The sequence below is a fragment of the Streptopelia decaocto genome (genome assembly GCF_964273445.1).
Source record: "Streptopelia decaocto genome assembly, chromosome: 2".
Lineage (NCBI taxonomy): Eukaryota > Metazoa > Chordata > Aves > Columbiformes > Columbidae > Streptopelia > Streptopelia decaocto.
In genome coordinates this window covers 49,275,958-49,291,911 of record NC_138655.1, presented here as the reverse complement: position 1 = coordinate 49,291,911, position 15,954 = coordinate 49,275,958, and the positions used below count along the sequence as shown (strand labels likewise).

The 15,954-nt window shown below is 39.8% G+C and overlaps 1 protein-coding gene across 1 annotated transcript in view; it reads left to right on the top strand.

Moving 5' to 3' along the window:
- LAMA3 (laminin subunit alpha 3) overlaps positions 1-15,954 on the top strand; it is a gene marked incomplete at its 5' end in the record, with an annotated part of 116,258 nt that overhangs the window by 86,884 nt on the left and 13,420 nt on the right. Inside the window, 17 exons of the mRNA XM_082043886.1 lie at positions 2,323-2,373; positions 2,765-2,916; positions 3,445-3,555; positions 3,656-3,767; positions 4,322-4,489; positions 5,642-5,838; positions 7,234-7,350; positions 7,524-7,678; positions 9,055-9,196; positions 9,773-9,872; positions 10,263-10,379; positions 10,459-10,638; positions 12,126-12,268; positions 13,341-13,523; positions 14,685-14,836; positions 14,935-15,097; positions 15,581-15,714. Coding sequence (XP_081900012.1) covers positions 2,323-2,373; positions 2,765-2,916; positions 3,445-3,555; positions 3,656-3,767; positions 4,322-4,489; positions 5,642-5,838; positions 7,234-7,350; positions 7,524-7,678; positions 9,055-9,196; positions 9,773-9,872; positions 10,263-10,379; positions 10,459-10,638; positions 12,126-12,268; positions 13,341-13,523; positions 14,685-14,836; positions 14,935-15,097; positions 15,581-15,714 — 2,377 coding nt within the window. The remainder of the gene's footprint in view (positions 1-2,322; positions 2,374-2,764; positions 2,917-3,444; positions 3,556-3,655; positions 3,768-4,321; positions 4,490-5,641; positions 5,839-7,233; positions 7,351-7,523; positions 7,679-9,054; positions 9,197-9,772; positions 9,873-10,262; positions 10,380-10,458; positions 10,639-12,125; positions 12,269-13,340; positions 13,524-14,684; positions 14,837-14,934; positions 15,098-15,580; positions 15,715-15,954) is intronic.

The window sequence follows — 15,954 nt, the reverse complement described above, 5'->3', positions numbered from 1 at the left end:
TCCTTTTCTCCAGGCTAAACAGCCCCAGCTCCCTCAGCTGCTCCTCATCAGACTTGTGCTCCAGACCCTTCACATCTTCAGAGTCTGTATCAGGCACTGCCATCTTAGGTACCCAAGCTAACTGTGTCTATGGTGGAAGTTAGGACCTGATTCAGGAGGCTGTTCTATAAGTCCTGCTATACCCCATCGTGCAATCTGAGACATCTGTGACTCTCTCAGTATCAGTCACATGTGTACTCCACTACTAGTAAGCCCTTAGAAGAATTTTATACCACTAGCATGTATTTGGTTTATTTATTATAATTCTTAAGTAAAAGGCCTGATCCTACACTCCTCAGACTGTCTTTACCTTGATTCACCTCAGTCCCTGAGATACTAATTTATATTCAGAAACACATAGGCCACTACTCTTGAAAAGGACCTTGATTCTCCCATATTTTCATTCCTCAATAAAATTACACTTTACTTTCCCTGTATGCAGCTTTTCTTCCTCACATGCTAGTGAAGTGTCAAGCTAAAAACTCCTAATATTTCCATACTCTTCCTTTTCCATACTCTTCCTTCTGCACTGCTGTTTGTACTTGCATTCAAATGATCACAAGGATCAGCTTGGTCACAGAAATTAGAAAACCAGCAAGTGATGTGAACTGCTGTTGACACCTGGTGCAATTTTTCAATAGCTATTACTTTTTCATTTCATATTTCATCAGTGAAGTAATACATCTTTATTATATTTATACCTTGTGTGGAACAGTTCCAAGCAGTGTTTGATGTTTTGTCATGCCTTTCTTTTTGAAGCAAGTGTTTACTAGGACAAACTAATCTGTAGGGCAAAATTCAACAAGCCAGTTTTCAGTTTGTCTCCAACTATATATTCTGAGCAGCCATCTCTTTCTCCACATCAAGAATAAAATCCTCTGTGATCATCAGCACAGCATGTTCTAGCAGGTTTCCTCTGCATGATGTTCGGCACTTGGCCAGACTTTCTCATTTCACCATTTCTTGGCTGATGTTGTTTGTGCACAGGCTGTAATAATAGTTTTATTTAATTGGTACTTCACAGCGACAGCTGAAATGTGTCTGGTGTTAGCTGAATTCCACAACAGCACAACTGCACAAGTAGTTAATTTCGGCATAATTTCCTTCATTGTCTCACAAATATGTTCTTTGTCACTTGCCTCCTTTTGGCAGCAGCACTCACTACCAATCCCATTTTGCTTCCTGATGATTTAATGTGCAAGTGCCAAAGGAAACAGCACATCGAGGCAGTTTGTTCCAGGCTGTTTCATGCTGCTGTTAAAGTTCAGGTCCAATTTCATCACTGTAACCTCTCACAGTTGGAAACTCTTGTTGGCTTTTGATAGCAGCAGCCTCTACCCTGAGTGCATCCTTTTCCTTCAGAGGAAAAGACATGCCACAGTCCTTTTCATTTTCAAAAGGAGATGAGAGTTTGGCAGTAGGACCAAGCCTGTAAAAGGAACTTGGGCATCAAGATGGGGAGATTCCTATTCTATATGACGGCATTTCATTTCTAGGAGCCAGTTCCTTTCCTGCCTCCTAGAAGTTAGAATCCCAGGATGTTACAATCTCATGTGCACCTGGAGAGCATTAAGCTTCTCGTAATGGGGCTTGTAAGACAAACGAGCCAAAACAGACACTGAACAGGCAGTCACTTGTGCCAGCTTGTTAGAAAGTCTGAGGGCAATGTCTGTTGCGTACCACCTGTATCTGTGGCCCACCCGCTGTGCCTTGGGTTATGTACAGTGCCTCCTTCCATGTGTACACTCTGGATTTCTCTCAAGCTTGATTAATCCCTCAGTCTTGCAAGATGAGACAGGTATGAAGGAAGTCTATAAACATTTCTCAGTTCCTTGTGGGTAAGACATTCTTTGGGGAATCAGAATTTTTTGGTTTGAACATGGATGCTCAAGAAGATAAAGGGGTTTCAACCTATGTCCTGGTTAAAGTGCTTTAACAATACAGCCTTGGCTACAATCCTGGTGGTGTTATTCTAGGCAAATTCTGGCAATACATTCAGCACACTTGATGTGAGAGAACCTCCTGCTGCTACCCAACTAGCTACAGTCAGTTTCGTTTGAGGGACGAAAAAGATGTTGAACTCAGCAAGGCATAAGTGGGAGCTGAATGTTTTGGCATGCCCAAGCCTTCTGGGCATCTGGGCTTGTTCAGAGTGGGTATGGATTTGGGAAAGGGCAGCACCATGCTTTAATGGCTGCCAACCATAAAAAGTGAGGGCAAAAATGCAATAGTAGTGTTTCCATAAGAAAACTTTGGTTACTGATGACAGTCTTGTGATTTCAGAGTGTTTCAATAATGAACCAAAAGATGTGGATCCAAATGAAGATTGTGACCGTAAGTAATAAAATGGAACTGCACTTAGATTGCTGTCTACTGGCTTCAGACGTATACTGATGATTTTTTTAAGGGTGGCAGAGTTTAAGGAGGACTGGAGATGTCCTGTAATGAATCCTTTAAAAGCAAACATTTAATCAAACACTTGGAAAAAATGATAAAAGGGGTCAACTAGCCAGATGTAGATGGGGCCTCCCCCTTATTTCTGGGTTGGGTCACTTCTCCTTACTACTGTGGGCTTTGTTGTTGCCTTAGTTCTTCAGGTGGCACCAAGTGACAGGCATTGAAGTGTGTGTCCATTACATCTAATTTATTAACGTACCCAGTGAAATGTTCTCTGCACCAAATGTCAATAATATGTATTGTTTTCCTTTGCTCATGCTCCCTACAGCTTGTGATAGTTGTGTAATCACGCTACTGAAGGATTTGAGGACAATAGGTGATGAACTTCTGCTGATCAAGTCTCAGCTGCAAAATGTCCATGCGAGTACCCACACACTGGAGCAGATGAGACATCTGGAAACACGCATCAAGGACTTAAAGGTAGACGCACATAAACAGAAAACTGGATTTCAGATTAAGCAGATAAGAGCTGAACCTAGGAACTTATGCCATCTTTTCGTCAGCTTGCAAGGAAACACACATCAACTTTTGATTTTAAATACCAGATGCTGGCAGCACTGGGCTTCACCTGTTAAAAGAAAGCTGTTGTTTCCATGTCATGCTCTGAAAGAAAATCAGTATCTCTGATTTTTCTGAGGACTGCTCACCTTGAAAGATATATCTCTGAGGTTTCCCTATAGCTCTGTCTGTTTCCAGCACTTCATGTCCCTGCATTACTGAAAAGCCCCAACATTCCAATTGCCAAAGTTCATCCTAAAAAATTTTCTTCAGTTGGAATAGCAGTTTCTCTACACTTAGATAAAAAAGCCCAGGTTTTGGGCAGCAATTGGTCAGCCTTCATGTCAGTAATGCTGCTTTTATTTAGCTTGGGTAAAGATATAATCCAGTCAACTTTTGCTTTTTGTCTCCTGGTTATGGGTGACTTATTGAAGTTTTTCTTCTTTTCAGGTCTTATTGAACAATTACCGTTCTGTTGTTCATAATCAGGGTTCAAAGGCAGATGAGTTGGAGACAGAATTCATTAAACTAAACCGTGATATAAATGCTCTCCAGGAAAAGGTGACTTGCCAAATCAATTTCAAAATACACATCTATTGACTCTTATTTTAGCATGCTGTATCCAGATATTTTTAATCTAATCACTTTTTTCCTTTGCTAGGCTGAAATAAACTACAAAGCAGCTGAGATGTTATTTAATAATTTTGGCCAAACTCATCAGAAAGGAAAGGATTTGGTTTCACGAATACAAATAGTTGTTAACAATATTCAAGGTAAAAATAATTTCTAACTCCATAGCATGTTTTGTTCTATGGAATCTTTTCAGTTTATTTACAATATTCTTAACTAAACATGAGAGGTTTTCTTAGAAAGCAACTTCATAAATCAGAATCTAGACGTAGCTGTGAAATTCACTCTTCCTATTAGAAATCTAATATATAATGGTAATTTAGAGGCCTACCTTCCCTATGTAGTGAATAGGGACAGAGAAGCTTTCCCACAGGGACATTTAGAGCAACAAACTGACTATGCTGACTTTAATCTGACCTCAGTCTGGGCTTCTAGCATAGGCTCTTTTAAGTTAGAAGCTTAAAATTGTTGCTGTGAACTTGGTCATTTGGGACATATTTCAAGCCTGATGCCATCTTATTAGCTCTGGTTGTGTGACATGGGACACTTTTCAACTTAATACAGTTAATGCAAAATAGATCTGCTTCATTAAGGAATTCAGGAATAGGCATGCCTTTTTCAGAAAAGAGACTTATTTGTGTCTTTTGCATAGGCTTAAATGCATCCTCTCTTTGATTTTAACAACACTTTTTTTCAGTGCTTTTGGAACAAATAGCTGGTACAAATGCAGAAGGTAACAACTTGCCCTTGGGAGATGCTGCTAAAGAACTGGCCGAAGCTGAACGCATGGTGAGGGAGATGCGAAACCGCAACTTTGGCCAACTTCAAGCAGAGGCGGAGAAGGAGCGAACAGAAGCTCAGCTGTGTAAGGGCTTGTTCTCTCAGCTTCTTGATCTCTAGAAAAATCAATCTTAAGTCTGAAGCATTATTGATTGTTTGGGAGGGAGTGCAGGGAGGGGCATTTTGCAATGTGTCCCTGGGATCTGTAGCAGTCATTAGTCAACAAGAAAGTTGTAGCTCCGGAGGGATTTTAAAAGCGTTTTTAGTTTGTTAAGGAAGACACCGAGTTGAGCTGTGGAAGCAACCCAGTAGGTCCTTTTTTAACTGGATGTATCTCAGTAAAATAAAGACATAGCCTATAATAATATATACCTATGCAGCACTTCTGTGTATTATATAGACTATGGCAGATGCAGCAATTTTAGAGGCATTATACATGTAATTTAACAACAGATTTTAAGAAGCTGCTGGAGTAGTCCCAAGGACCAGATCATACAAGATTAAGGAAGTTCAGAAGACCTAGTTGCACTAATTATACTCCCTTTTATGTTTCTCTGCATGTCTTTTATTGGGACATTCAGAAACCTGATTCCAGACATTAGATACTGCAAGGACAGCAGAGTCACATGCTTATATCCTAATGAGGGGCATAGTTGAGAAATGTGAATGACCTCAGGAATAAAAGTAATTTCCCCAACTTTAGACTTTGATACCTACCTCTGAGTAATACTTCTGTAACTCTTCTTGCAGGCAGTGAAACGGGCACTCTGAAGAGTGTGATTCATTTCACCTCTTCTGTTTTTCTGCCTTCTTAGAGATTAAATGTGTTTATATCTCTCCATTGATTACAGAGGAAGCTTTGACTAGTACAGATGTAGACATCTGCTTTGTAGATGAAATTGTTGACGAAATTGTGTTAGTTCCATATAAAAAAAAAAAAAAAAGAAAACAATTAATTATTTGCAGATCATCTTCATCCTTACTTAATTTAGGAGTAGCCAAATAAATGTTTATCTGTGCCCTGTGTTCGCAGCAGCAAACTTGTGCAGGTCTGATCCAGTGAGATGCTGAATAGCATCTCTGCTATAGTGACACTGAAATGAGTGCTGCAAAGGATGCTCAGTATTTCACACAACCCCAGCTTTCTAATCCTAAATGTCAAGCCCTTTTGAAGGAAGTTTGTTCTGGTTCCCTTCTTCTGTGAACAAAACTTTTCTTTCTGGTCCTCATACTGCAGTACTGGCACGTATTAAGAATGAACTACAAAGGTACCACCAAGAAAATCATGGGCTTATTAAAATTGTGAGGGATTCATTGAATGAATATGAATCCAAAATCACTGACCTTCGTGAAGCTCTGAATGAGGCGACGGGACAAATCAAGCAGGCTGAAAACTTAAACAGAGATAATGGAGTTCTGTTGGAAGACATCAAGGTAATGTTGGGGTTCAGGAGAAGAAAGTTAAACCTCAGGAGATAAAAAGTGGTTTTGATTGCTGCTTTTGGCCTTGCAAAGCCAAGTAGCACTAATTCTTTAGACTTTCTCCAGGGCCTTTTTCCGTCATTTGATGTATGTGTGGACAGGTATAAATGTAGTCGGCTCCCACTTGTGACCTGTTTATGTGACCAGGACAGCATGACCAAGACATAGCTCTGATGAGAGCACGGAAGGAGCCTCTGCCTGGCCCTTCTCTTCAGCTGCCTTTTTGTTTCCTATTCTATATCAAAATCCTGATGCTTTTGTACTTTTTGTAGTAAGTTCCTTAAAGTATTTGGCTTTAACAGGCATGAAGATGGGAGAAATAACGTGTGCAGTACTTTTGAATTATTTGGGATTAATATTCTATAGAACTGCTTCTGAGGTCTCATCAGAAAGGTGACAAGAAACAGCTGTCATTCCTGAGCAGTGCTTGATTTTTAGAGCCGGTAAATTGTACAAGAAATGAGTGTGTTGCAGGACCCATTCTTTTGAAGTAATTGTGATTTTGCTGAAATGTATCACTGGTTTTGCACACTTATGTCCATCCAGTTTGCTAACACTGCTTGAACAAAAGAATTTCTGCATTCAACTGTCTCTTTCAATATTCAATTGTACTTCTATGTGCATGGACTGTACATGTGCCACCTAAGTATGCACAATTGCGTTAAAAGATGGATGCATCTGTAGAAGTCATAAATCTCCTGATACACTTCCCTGGTACAGAGAGATTTGACACATTACTGTGATAGCAACCCAGCTGAAGTGAGCTAATGTGTCCTTCCCTGCAACACCACTTGCCTGGCTGTGTTTGTGGTGTGCCATTACCCTAGAGCTACACTGTGGGTTTTCACAGGGCTGCTTTAGACCAAGGAGCTTCTTTCCCCTCAGAGCTTTCAAGAGAATAAGGTGAGGAGGTTTCACACCCCCTTTCTGGTAAGATCCCCAGGTGAAGGGATAGTGAAATCACTTTATTTCTGTCTTTGAGAGAACAGAAAATATCAGGGTAGTCACTTGGGGGCTGCTTTAGCTTCCAGGTTTGAAGTTTCCAGGTTTGAGAAGCCAGACACTTAGGTAGCCTGTCCTGACAGCTCATCTCAGCTGACCCATACTACTTTTACTTTGAGGACTAAAAACTGAACTACCATAGCCTGCTGCCCAACTGACTCCTGAGTTTTCTCATTCCTCTAACCAGCAGGATAGCATTAGACCCTGAACACTATAGGTGTCTGATTAGCACAGCAATGGTACCTTTAGTAAATCCTACTGCAAACTAGTTTAGGCAGATACAGTTTTCCCTCTCTTTCATTTTTAACCCAATCATGTGTTACTCAACCTTTCACTTTTCCTCAGAAAAGGATTGAGGAGACAAATGTGCAACAGAGAAGTATCTTGGATATTCTGAGCTCTGCCCGAACTTCCCTGACGCAAGCTAACAGTGTACTTGGATTATTGCAGAAGAGCAAAGAGGTACAGTTAACCTTCTTAAGTTAAGGTTAAAACCCCCAATACTTCGCTGTCACTGTAATAGGCAGCATAACTCAGTGGTTAGGACATGAGGCTTGTCTATGTAACACTGAAGGAGATGAGGACAAAATCAAACGTGTGAATACAAATAAAATTTTATCTTTATAAACCCACAGGAATATGAAAGCTTGGCTGCTCAGCTGGATGGAGCAAGGAAGGATATGAATGAAAAGCTGGCAAATAGCTCCTTATCAGCAAGCAAAGAACCGCTGGTGGTGAGGGCTGAGGAACATGCCAAATCTTTGCAAGACTTGGCAAAACAACTGGAAGAGTATGTTGCTATTCCTGTAAATGAGAATTTTTTGAACATAACTTCCATAGTTGCAATGTTCTGTCTGCAACTTCACTTGCTTTAATGACCATTTGCAAACTTGAAAAGAAATTTGGTTTGTCTTTTTCTGCTTCTTTCTGATGTGCAGATGTTTTGTTTTCTTTTTTTCCCCACAAACCAGGTCTTTCTTCATTTTTCCTGATTTTTTTTTTTTTTTTTTTTTTTTTCCCAGAAGTAGGGACTCCCATAATATGGCTTTATTGTGCTGCATTAACACATCATTAACTTCTTACTAGCAAGAGAAAATCCGTGTGTACAGAATAGGAACATATTTAGAATATCTTTTTTGTAGTGTTATTTCCTGTACTCGCACTGAGGAATACCTTTATGATGTCAATGAATTGGGGCAAATAATTGGAAGCAATGTTGTCTTGGCAGAGTCTTCAGACCTGCCTGTTTAGCATTAGTGAGGAAAAGATTTCCTATAGTTTTCTCACACATCAAGGAATCTTCTAGAAAGGCAAAAATATGAGAAACTTGATGTGGATCAAGTGTTTATCTCTCCATTACTTGTACTTTACCTTGGAATTATGAGTGAAGTTTGGAGGCTTTCTATTGTACATCTGAACAAAATGTAAAAAGTGAAATGCCTTTTTTTTTTTTTTTTTCCTGTGCAAATTGTTTGCATTTTGTCATTATACCAACTAGAAACTCTCAAAAAGTTAAATTCCCAGATGCCTAATTCAGGTGGAAAATTCTTAGTTTAAATAATTTTTAAAAAACATTAACTTTTTATTAGTTTTCAGCATGATCATTTCAATTAAAAGGACAATGTTCTCACAAATACAAGGCAGCTAATGTTGGACAGTTGCACAGCTCATGGAAAGTGGATATAAGAGATTTTGTCTTTTGTTTCTCATTCCAGAGCTACTGCACTGGTTCTTGGGGAAAAGCCCAAGGGTGGTGTAGTTGCTCCATCTTGTGCCCCATCTGCTGCTGTAGGATGCTGGAGCAGCCAGAGATTATCTGGAAGCTGCAGTTCTCTGAACTGCAGTGTATTTGGGAGACTCTGATGGAGATGCCTTATTGACCTTGTGCCTTGGTGAATTCTCACAACCTGTATCATTTAAAGGCTGCTTTGGAGGCCCACAGTTGTGCTTTTCAGAGCACCTGAACTTATCCCATAATCTGAAGAGTCTTTTCATATTGGTCTGCCTCTAAGTTTGATATTTTTGCAGAAAGAAATTACAGATCTAACTGGAAAACATTTTATGTATTGTCATTGATTGGAAAATACTGAAAATACTGGATTCAGGATACTTCCCATAGGCCACAGTTTTTGCAGAAGGTTGCATTTTCCACCCTGTTTCCCACAGAATAAAGAACAGCGCCAGGAAGGATGAGCTGGTAGGCTGTGCTGTGGAAGCTTCTACTGCCTATGACAATATTATTAATGCCATCAAAGCAGCAGAGGAAGCAGCCAGCAGAGCTGGGAATGCAGCTGACTCAGCTCTATCGGTAAGTACCCATAAGTGGCCAAATGATGGTAAACTCGTTACAACTAGATTTTTTGTTAACTACCGGAGAGTCACCAAAAAAACTCGTGTGTCTTGGTGTGCCTTACTTGGCTGAAGCAATTATATGAACTGATCTTCTGTGGGCTCATGAGTTCAGCACTAAGCAGACTAGTTACTGCCTTTCTGATGAGGCTGTCCACATGAATACTAACTGTTCCTTTCTGTGCAAAATAAAGAGATGTGTATAAGGCAAAACTGGTAATCTCTGAATGCGATTACAGGTATTGTCTTTTACTTTGCAGGAGTAACACCCACAAGTTCTTCAGCAGAGGAGTAATATCTAACAGCCATGTGCTAGTAATTTCTTCTGAATGCTCCAAAATCTGTCAGAGGTTTCCTAAAGACTAAGGGTGTATTATGCTTAAATTAATCTTGATAATTGTTATTTAAGGTTCTGGTTTTCACATTAAATCTCTGCCCTTGTATAGTTGGTTTTTTAAACTGGAATGGGCTCTTTTACTTTTAAAATTTTAGTAGTTATTACAGCAGTCTTACATTACCATGCTTCTGTTACCAGACTGTGAAGAGAGAAGATCTATCGAGAAAAGCTACAAAGTTAAAAACTGACAGCAGTACACTCTTGAATCAAGCACAAGAGACTGAAAAGACTTTGCAAGGTACTGAAAATGAAAATGATAGTAGAAATGTAGGCACAGCATGACAAGCTTTCATTGAACCATGAATTTTCACAGCTCAGCAGAGCTCTGCAGCACACATTTAACCAGAAGAAGCTAGTTCCATTACAATGGGTTATCTTGTTATGGTTATTTCGAATGGCAAAAAGATGAGAAAGTGCATTTCATACCTCTGCTATGCTATACACCTTTGCAGTACTGCTGACCAGCAAATCCTTAGCCTTGTGCTTGTTTTGCAGTGCAAATGCTCATTCAATGCTCAGTGGCAATAGAAGCTGTGTAAGAGTGCAGGCTGGTGTTTCCGCACCACCTGTCCAACAGAGAGCTGGTATTTCTTTTTAAAATTCATACAGGGCATTCACTGTTTTGCAGCTCTTGGTCCAACCCTTGAAGACATAAAGCAAAGAATTGATGTCACTGATGGAAAGAAGAATGCACTGCAAATTGATCTTGTCACTCTTCAAAATAATCTCAATGGGATAAACAGAGGTCTGTTACTGATCACTTCCAGTTTGCCTTTTTAATCTGTTACTATGAGAATCTGCACGTGCATTTTTATGTGTTTCAGATGATATTGACAGCATCATCACCAGTGCAAAGAACATGGTAAAAAGTGCCGAGGATGTCACAACTAATGTATTGGATGAGCTGCTGCCAATTCAAGAAGATGTGGAGAAAATGAAGAGCACCTATGGAAACACACAGAGTGCTGGCTTCAGTAAAGCATTGATGGAGGCAAACAATTCAGGTAGATGTTGTATTTGCTGTTGCAGGTGCTATCTGAGACCAGCCAACTCGCTGTTAGGTGAATGTGGTCAGTTTTGCAGCAGAAATCTTAGCCACCAAAAAGTTAGGCACCTAAGCTAGTGTTCTGAACTTCCTATACTGTGAGTGAAAAGGGACAGCTACAGCAGAAGGTGATCCAGGCCATCTTGTGGTATGTATTAAAAGCCGATACCATGACTGGTCTCTGAAGACTTGGAGGCCAGTGACTAGCAGGGTGCCCCAGGGGTCAATACTCTGTCTGATCTTGTTTGACATCTTCATTCAGGATTTGGGTGATGGGGCAGAGTGTACCCTCAGCAAGTCTGCTGATGACACAAAACTGGGAGGAGTGGCTGATACATCAGAAGGTCATGCTGCCATCCAGAGGGAGCAAGAGGCTCCAGAAATGAACTGACAGGAACTTCATTAATTTCAAGAAGTCCTGTAGCTGGGGAGAAAAAAACCCCATGCAACAGTATTTGCTGGGGGCGACCCAGCTGGAAAGCAGCTTTGCAGAAAAGGACCTGAGGGTACTGGTAGGCACCAAATTGAACACGAGCCAGCAACATGACCTTGCAGGAAAGACTGAAACACAGGAGATTCCCTCTGAACTTAAGAAAAATGTGAGGGTGATCAAGCACAGGCACAGGTTGCCCAGAGAAGCTGTGGAGTCTCTATCCTTGGAGATAACTCAAAAGCCATCTGGACACAGTTCTGGGCAACTGATTCTAGTTGTCCCTGCTTGAGCACTGGGGTTGGACAAGATGACCTCCAGAGGTCCCTTCCAACCCCAGCCACCCTGTGATTCTGTGATTTTTCTGCTGCACTGACTAGAGAAGGGACCTAGAGAATTAGCTTAGGTTAAGGCATCTGTTAGCTGAAATTAATTGAAAAGGATTGCATGCAGACCAGGTGAAATATAAAATAAGGGACAATAACAAACAACATCTTTTTTCCTCTTTTCAGCAACTTTCTCAGATATAGTCAAGAGAGAGAAAACATTTTAAATAACATAAATTCAAGACCTAGCCCTGCATGTTATTGTAGAGTCATAAGACATCCCTGCAGTCACAAAACCAGTTTAGAAGTCATATTTAGAAAAATAATAGGTCTGGATTTCTTTTTATTTGGCTTCTGCATCATACAGTTTCAGTCTGCTAATGCTTCCAGGCTTTTTTTTTTTTTTCAATCCCAGGGGATGAAAAATCATTTCCTGATCTAATGAAAGTTGAAATTATCATAATATCTTCTGCAAATACCTTTGGCCACAAATTTCAGGAGTGCAATAACCTCAGTATAAGCTGCTAGTTTCAATGAGGGCTTCCTAATATTGTAGGAGTGATGAAAACAGTTCTGTCATCACCCTGCTAACGGCTTTTCTGATAATCATGTAGTGATATCATATTTTTGCATCTGTTTTCTTCCTCTTTTCATTATCAATGTTGGTTTTTCTTTTTAATTTCATTGCAGTAAAAAAATTGACAAACAAACTTCCAGATCTGTTCAGCAAGATTGAGAGTATCAACCAACAGCTGATGCCAATAAGCAATATCTCAGAGAACTTAAATCGCATAAGAGAGCTGATTCAGCAGGCAAGAGATGCTGCAAATAAGGTCTGTCCTGAACATTGCAACCATGCTTGGCCTCAGTGGTTTCAACACACAGCAGTACTTTTGTTCCTCTTTCTCTTTCTGAATCATTTTGTTAAAATTTATGTGAAAGACCAGACACAAATTTAAATCAACAGCACCACACAACACTTAAACTGTGATGATGGGAAGCATAATAATTTGTACATAAAAATGAGTGGACACAGTAGCATCCTGCTCCATCTTTCTCCTGCAGGCTTTTTTTTCCAGGGCCTCTCCGCAATCCTTATTTGTCCAATAGCCTCTTGTCTTCCAAGGTACGTTGTGGTGGCTTTGGCAGCAGGGGTAGTCAGCCCTGCAGCTTAGAGGCTCTGCACCCATGCATGGGCAGTTGAATGCTGGCATCGCCAAAAAAGTTGTGTAGTCCTGTGCTCTCATGCCTCCAGCTGCCCCACCACACTAGGAGTCAGCTACTGGCATCTTCTTGTTTGGATGATCCTTCTCCATTTAAGCAATTGCTATAGTTGCTAAAGGGATAACATGGTCTCAGGTCCCTGATACGCATCGCTGAGCTCATCCTCAAATAACCTCTAGTTACTATGAATAAGAGGAATTTGTGACCATGATGTAAATAACTGTAGTAGGATGTGTCTTCATTAATATCAGAGGTGCATTATAATTTCCAACACACAGTCAAGTCCAGCTAAGGGAAGCATCAAGGTATCAAGGTATGTATGTAGACATCTAAATAATTCATAGGCTTGCTCTTTAGAGCTGCAGGGCATGTCCTTCCCTGTCCCTGTATTCAAGGTAACAATTACTTGACAGAGGCATGGTTAAGAGTTGATTAATTGATGTCTGGAGTAAAAAAGTGCTGTGTTAGTGATAAGTATTGATAATACAGAATACTGTATTATCCAGTCTGTTTCCTAATAATATTGCTTGCTGGGATCAGAGTCCAAATCTGTAGTAATTGAAGGCTGTAACATGACTAGAATATGCAATACGTTAATTTGCAATTAAACACAACAGTGAAATAAGTAGAAGTAGTAGCAATAGATAATTGTAACATACTGAATTTTGTTTTTCTTAACAGGTTGCTATTCCTATGAGGTTCAATGGCAGCTCTGGTGTAGAGGTTCGACCTCCAAGCAACCTTGAAGATCTGAAAGGCTATACTTCCCTCTCTTTCTTTCTCCAAAGACCTCCCCTCCAGACAAGATTAGACACCCTCCAGAGGACATCAGATAAATTTGTACTGTACCTGGGTAATAAAGATGTAGGTATATTTTGATATTTAATCTGATTTTTAGAACAGGCAACATGTTTTGAGAAATGGAAGGGAGATCATTTATTCTGACTGAAGTTTACAGCTACTGTTGGCCCATTTCTATATAACTGTCATTATGTGGTGGAAGAAGTGTTTTGTGAAGAATAGTTCATTTCACCACCAACAAAGTAACTTGTTGGGTGACTGGCTGCTTTGTCCTTTGCTGGTTTACTCCTTTGGAATTTACTTATCAGTCATGGATACCATCATACAGTCTTGTCAGAAGTGCCAGGTTCTACAGCAATTGGCACAAACACGGCTCAACTCCTGCCGCAGAGCTTTGACCCCTTTCACAATATAAGTCGCTGTGAGTTTCTCTGTTGGTTGAAAAGAGGTGATCACTTCAGTTTTAAAATCCAGTCTCTCAGCTCTTAATGTTTTTGTCTTCTGAATAGACAGAACATTACAGACCTGCTGTGTATACAGGCTCGCTCAAACACCATCAAACATCTAAAAAATTCCTGCATTTGGTTACTAACTATATACTTTTAAGTCTTGTTATCTAACAGCAGATGTATCTGTAGTGAGTCTTGTGCATACACAAAGAGCTGTTTGAAAGTAGTTGCTCTACGCTGGATTTCACCTTTTTATCCCCTGAATATCTGGCCAGGATATCTGTTGACAGCATTTTAATCATTTCCTGTGAAATATGGTATGTTGGAGAAATAAAATTTGAATTGTTTGGGAAAATGACTGCTTCCAGTTACCTCAGTAGGAACCATTGTCCTTGACTCAGTGTTATTCCAAACATCTTTTTTATTTCACAGATGCTGAGTCTAATTTTTAGTAAAAGTGCCACGTTTTCATGGCGTTAAATGGGAGGTGTTACAAATGTTACAACTATTTTAGCTGTTATTGTTATAAAAATAAAGAGACACACATGACTCTTCAATTAATTTGTAACTATATTCACTGAATCAGTGCAACATATATAAGATTACAATTGTTTCTTCCCAAAACTGATAAACTTAATAACAATTCTCTTCATTAGGTGGGTGGATTTCTTATGACTTATGCACAGTACACTCATGTCTCTGAGGAAGTGCTGCTGTATTTTACCTTCATTAGCATTAATAATTTATGAATGATTATTTGCTTTGCTATTTTTAGGCTTCCAAAGACTATATTGGTATGGCTGTGAAAGATGGTCACCTCACTTGTGTCTATAACCTGGGAGATGGTGATGTAGAAATAGATGTGCAGCCACTTGTGACTCAAAGCGAAACTGAGGAAGCCGTTATGGATCAAGTTAAGTTTGAAAGGTACAAGATCCACAGTGCACAACAGTCTTTTCCAAAACCTGTTGAGAACAACTTTTGTTAGTGTGATGTGATATTTTGCCTGTCTGTTCTGGTTTTAGGATTTACCAGTATGCAAAGCTGAATTACATCAAAGAAGCAACATCAACTTCCCCAGAATATGAAAGGCCTTTGACTGCCAGCAGCGGAAGCAATGACATTCTTCTAAATCTTGATCCCAGCACTGTTGTCTTTTATGTTGGAGGATACCCACCAGATTTTAGGGTACAAGGAGTTGCTTAGTCTTTAAAATAGATTTCTGTGTTAATCATTCTTTTGTTCTTATAAGTACAGATTGCCACTAGCAGTCTTTCAAAGGCTGTGTAAAAGTTTATCCGTGTCAGTAGGAATGGACGGGATGCAAGGTGATGCTGCTTCCTATAGAAGCTGCCTGGCTTGAGCATGCTAAAACACAAAGAAGGGAGCGTGATAGTAGTTCATCTGCTGAGGACAGCAAGAAATCTGTCCAGCCCTGCCAAGTACTATTCCCAATCCATCCATATGACTTGGTTTTAAATTGTGCTGCAGTACTCCTAGGGCGGTATCAGATGGTTTGACTACTATATATAAAGATATAATAATCTTATTATATTAAGGATGTCATATTCTGTGTCTTATTAATATTTGCAGTAAGTCTTAGTACTTACACATAGATGTAAAATTTGTCAGCTGATGTTGACGGATGTTTTTGATGACACTATCTTGCAGCCTCCACGTAAGCTAGACTATCCTCATTATGAAGGCTGCATTGAATTAGACAACCTAAATGAGCACATTATCAGCCTTTACAACTTCAAGAGGACATTTAATCTCAATACCACTGAAGTGCAACCCTGCAGAAGGTATGATGTAAACAGACGTGTTTCGCTTTCTGTGATTTTATCATGATGAATTTGTGTCTTTTCACATCCAGAACCATAACCACTGTGGATGAATTGCTGATTTTTTTTCTACCTTTTAGTCATTTCTACATTTCTTAGAGAAAATCTTCAGTGTTGGCACTATTCACATCTATGGCTATCTCAGTCCATTGGCCAACACTTTAAATGTTGTAATGCCCAGACACAATTCATAGGCTGCTG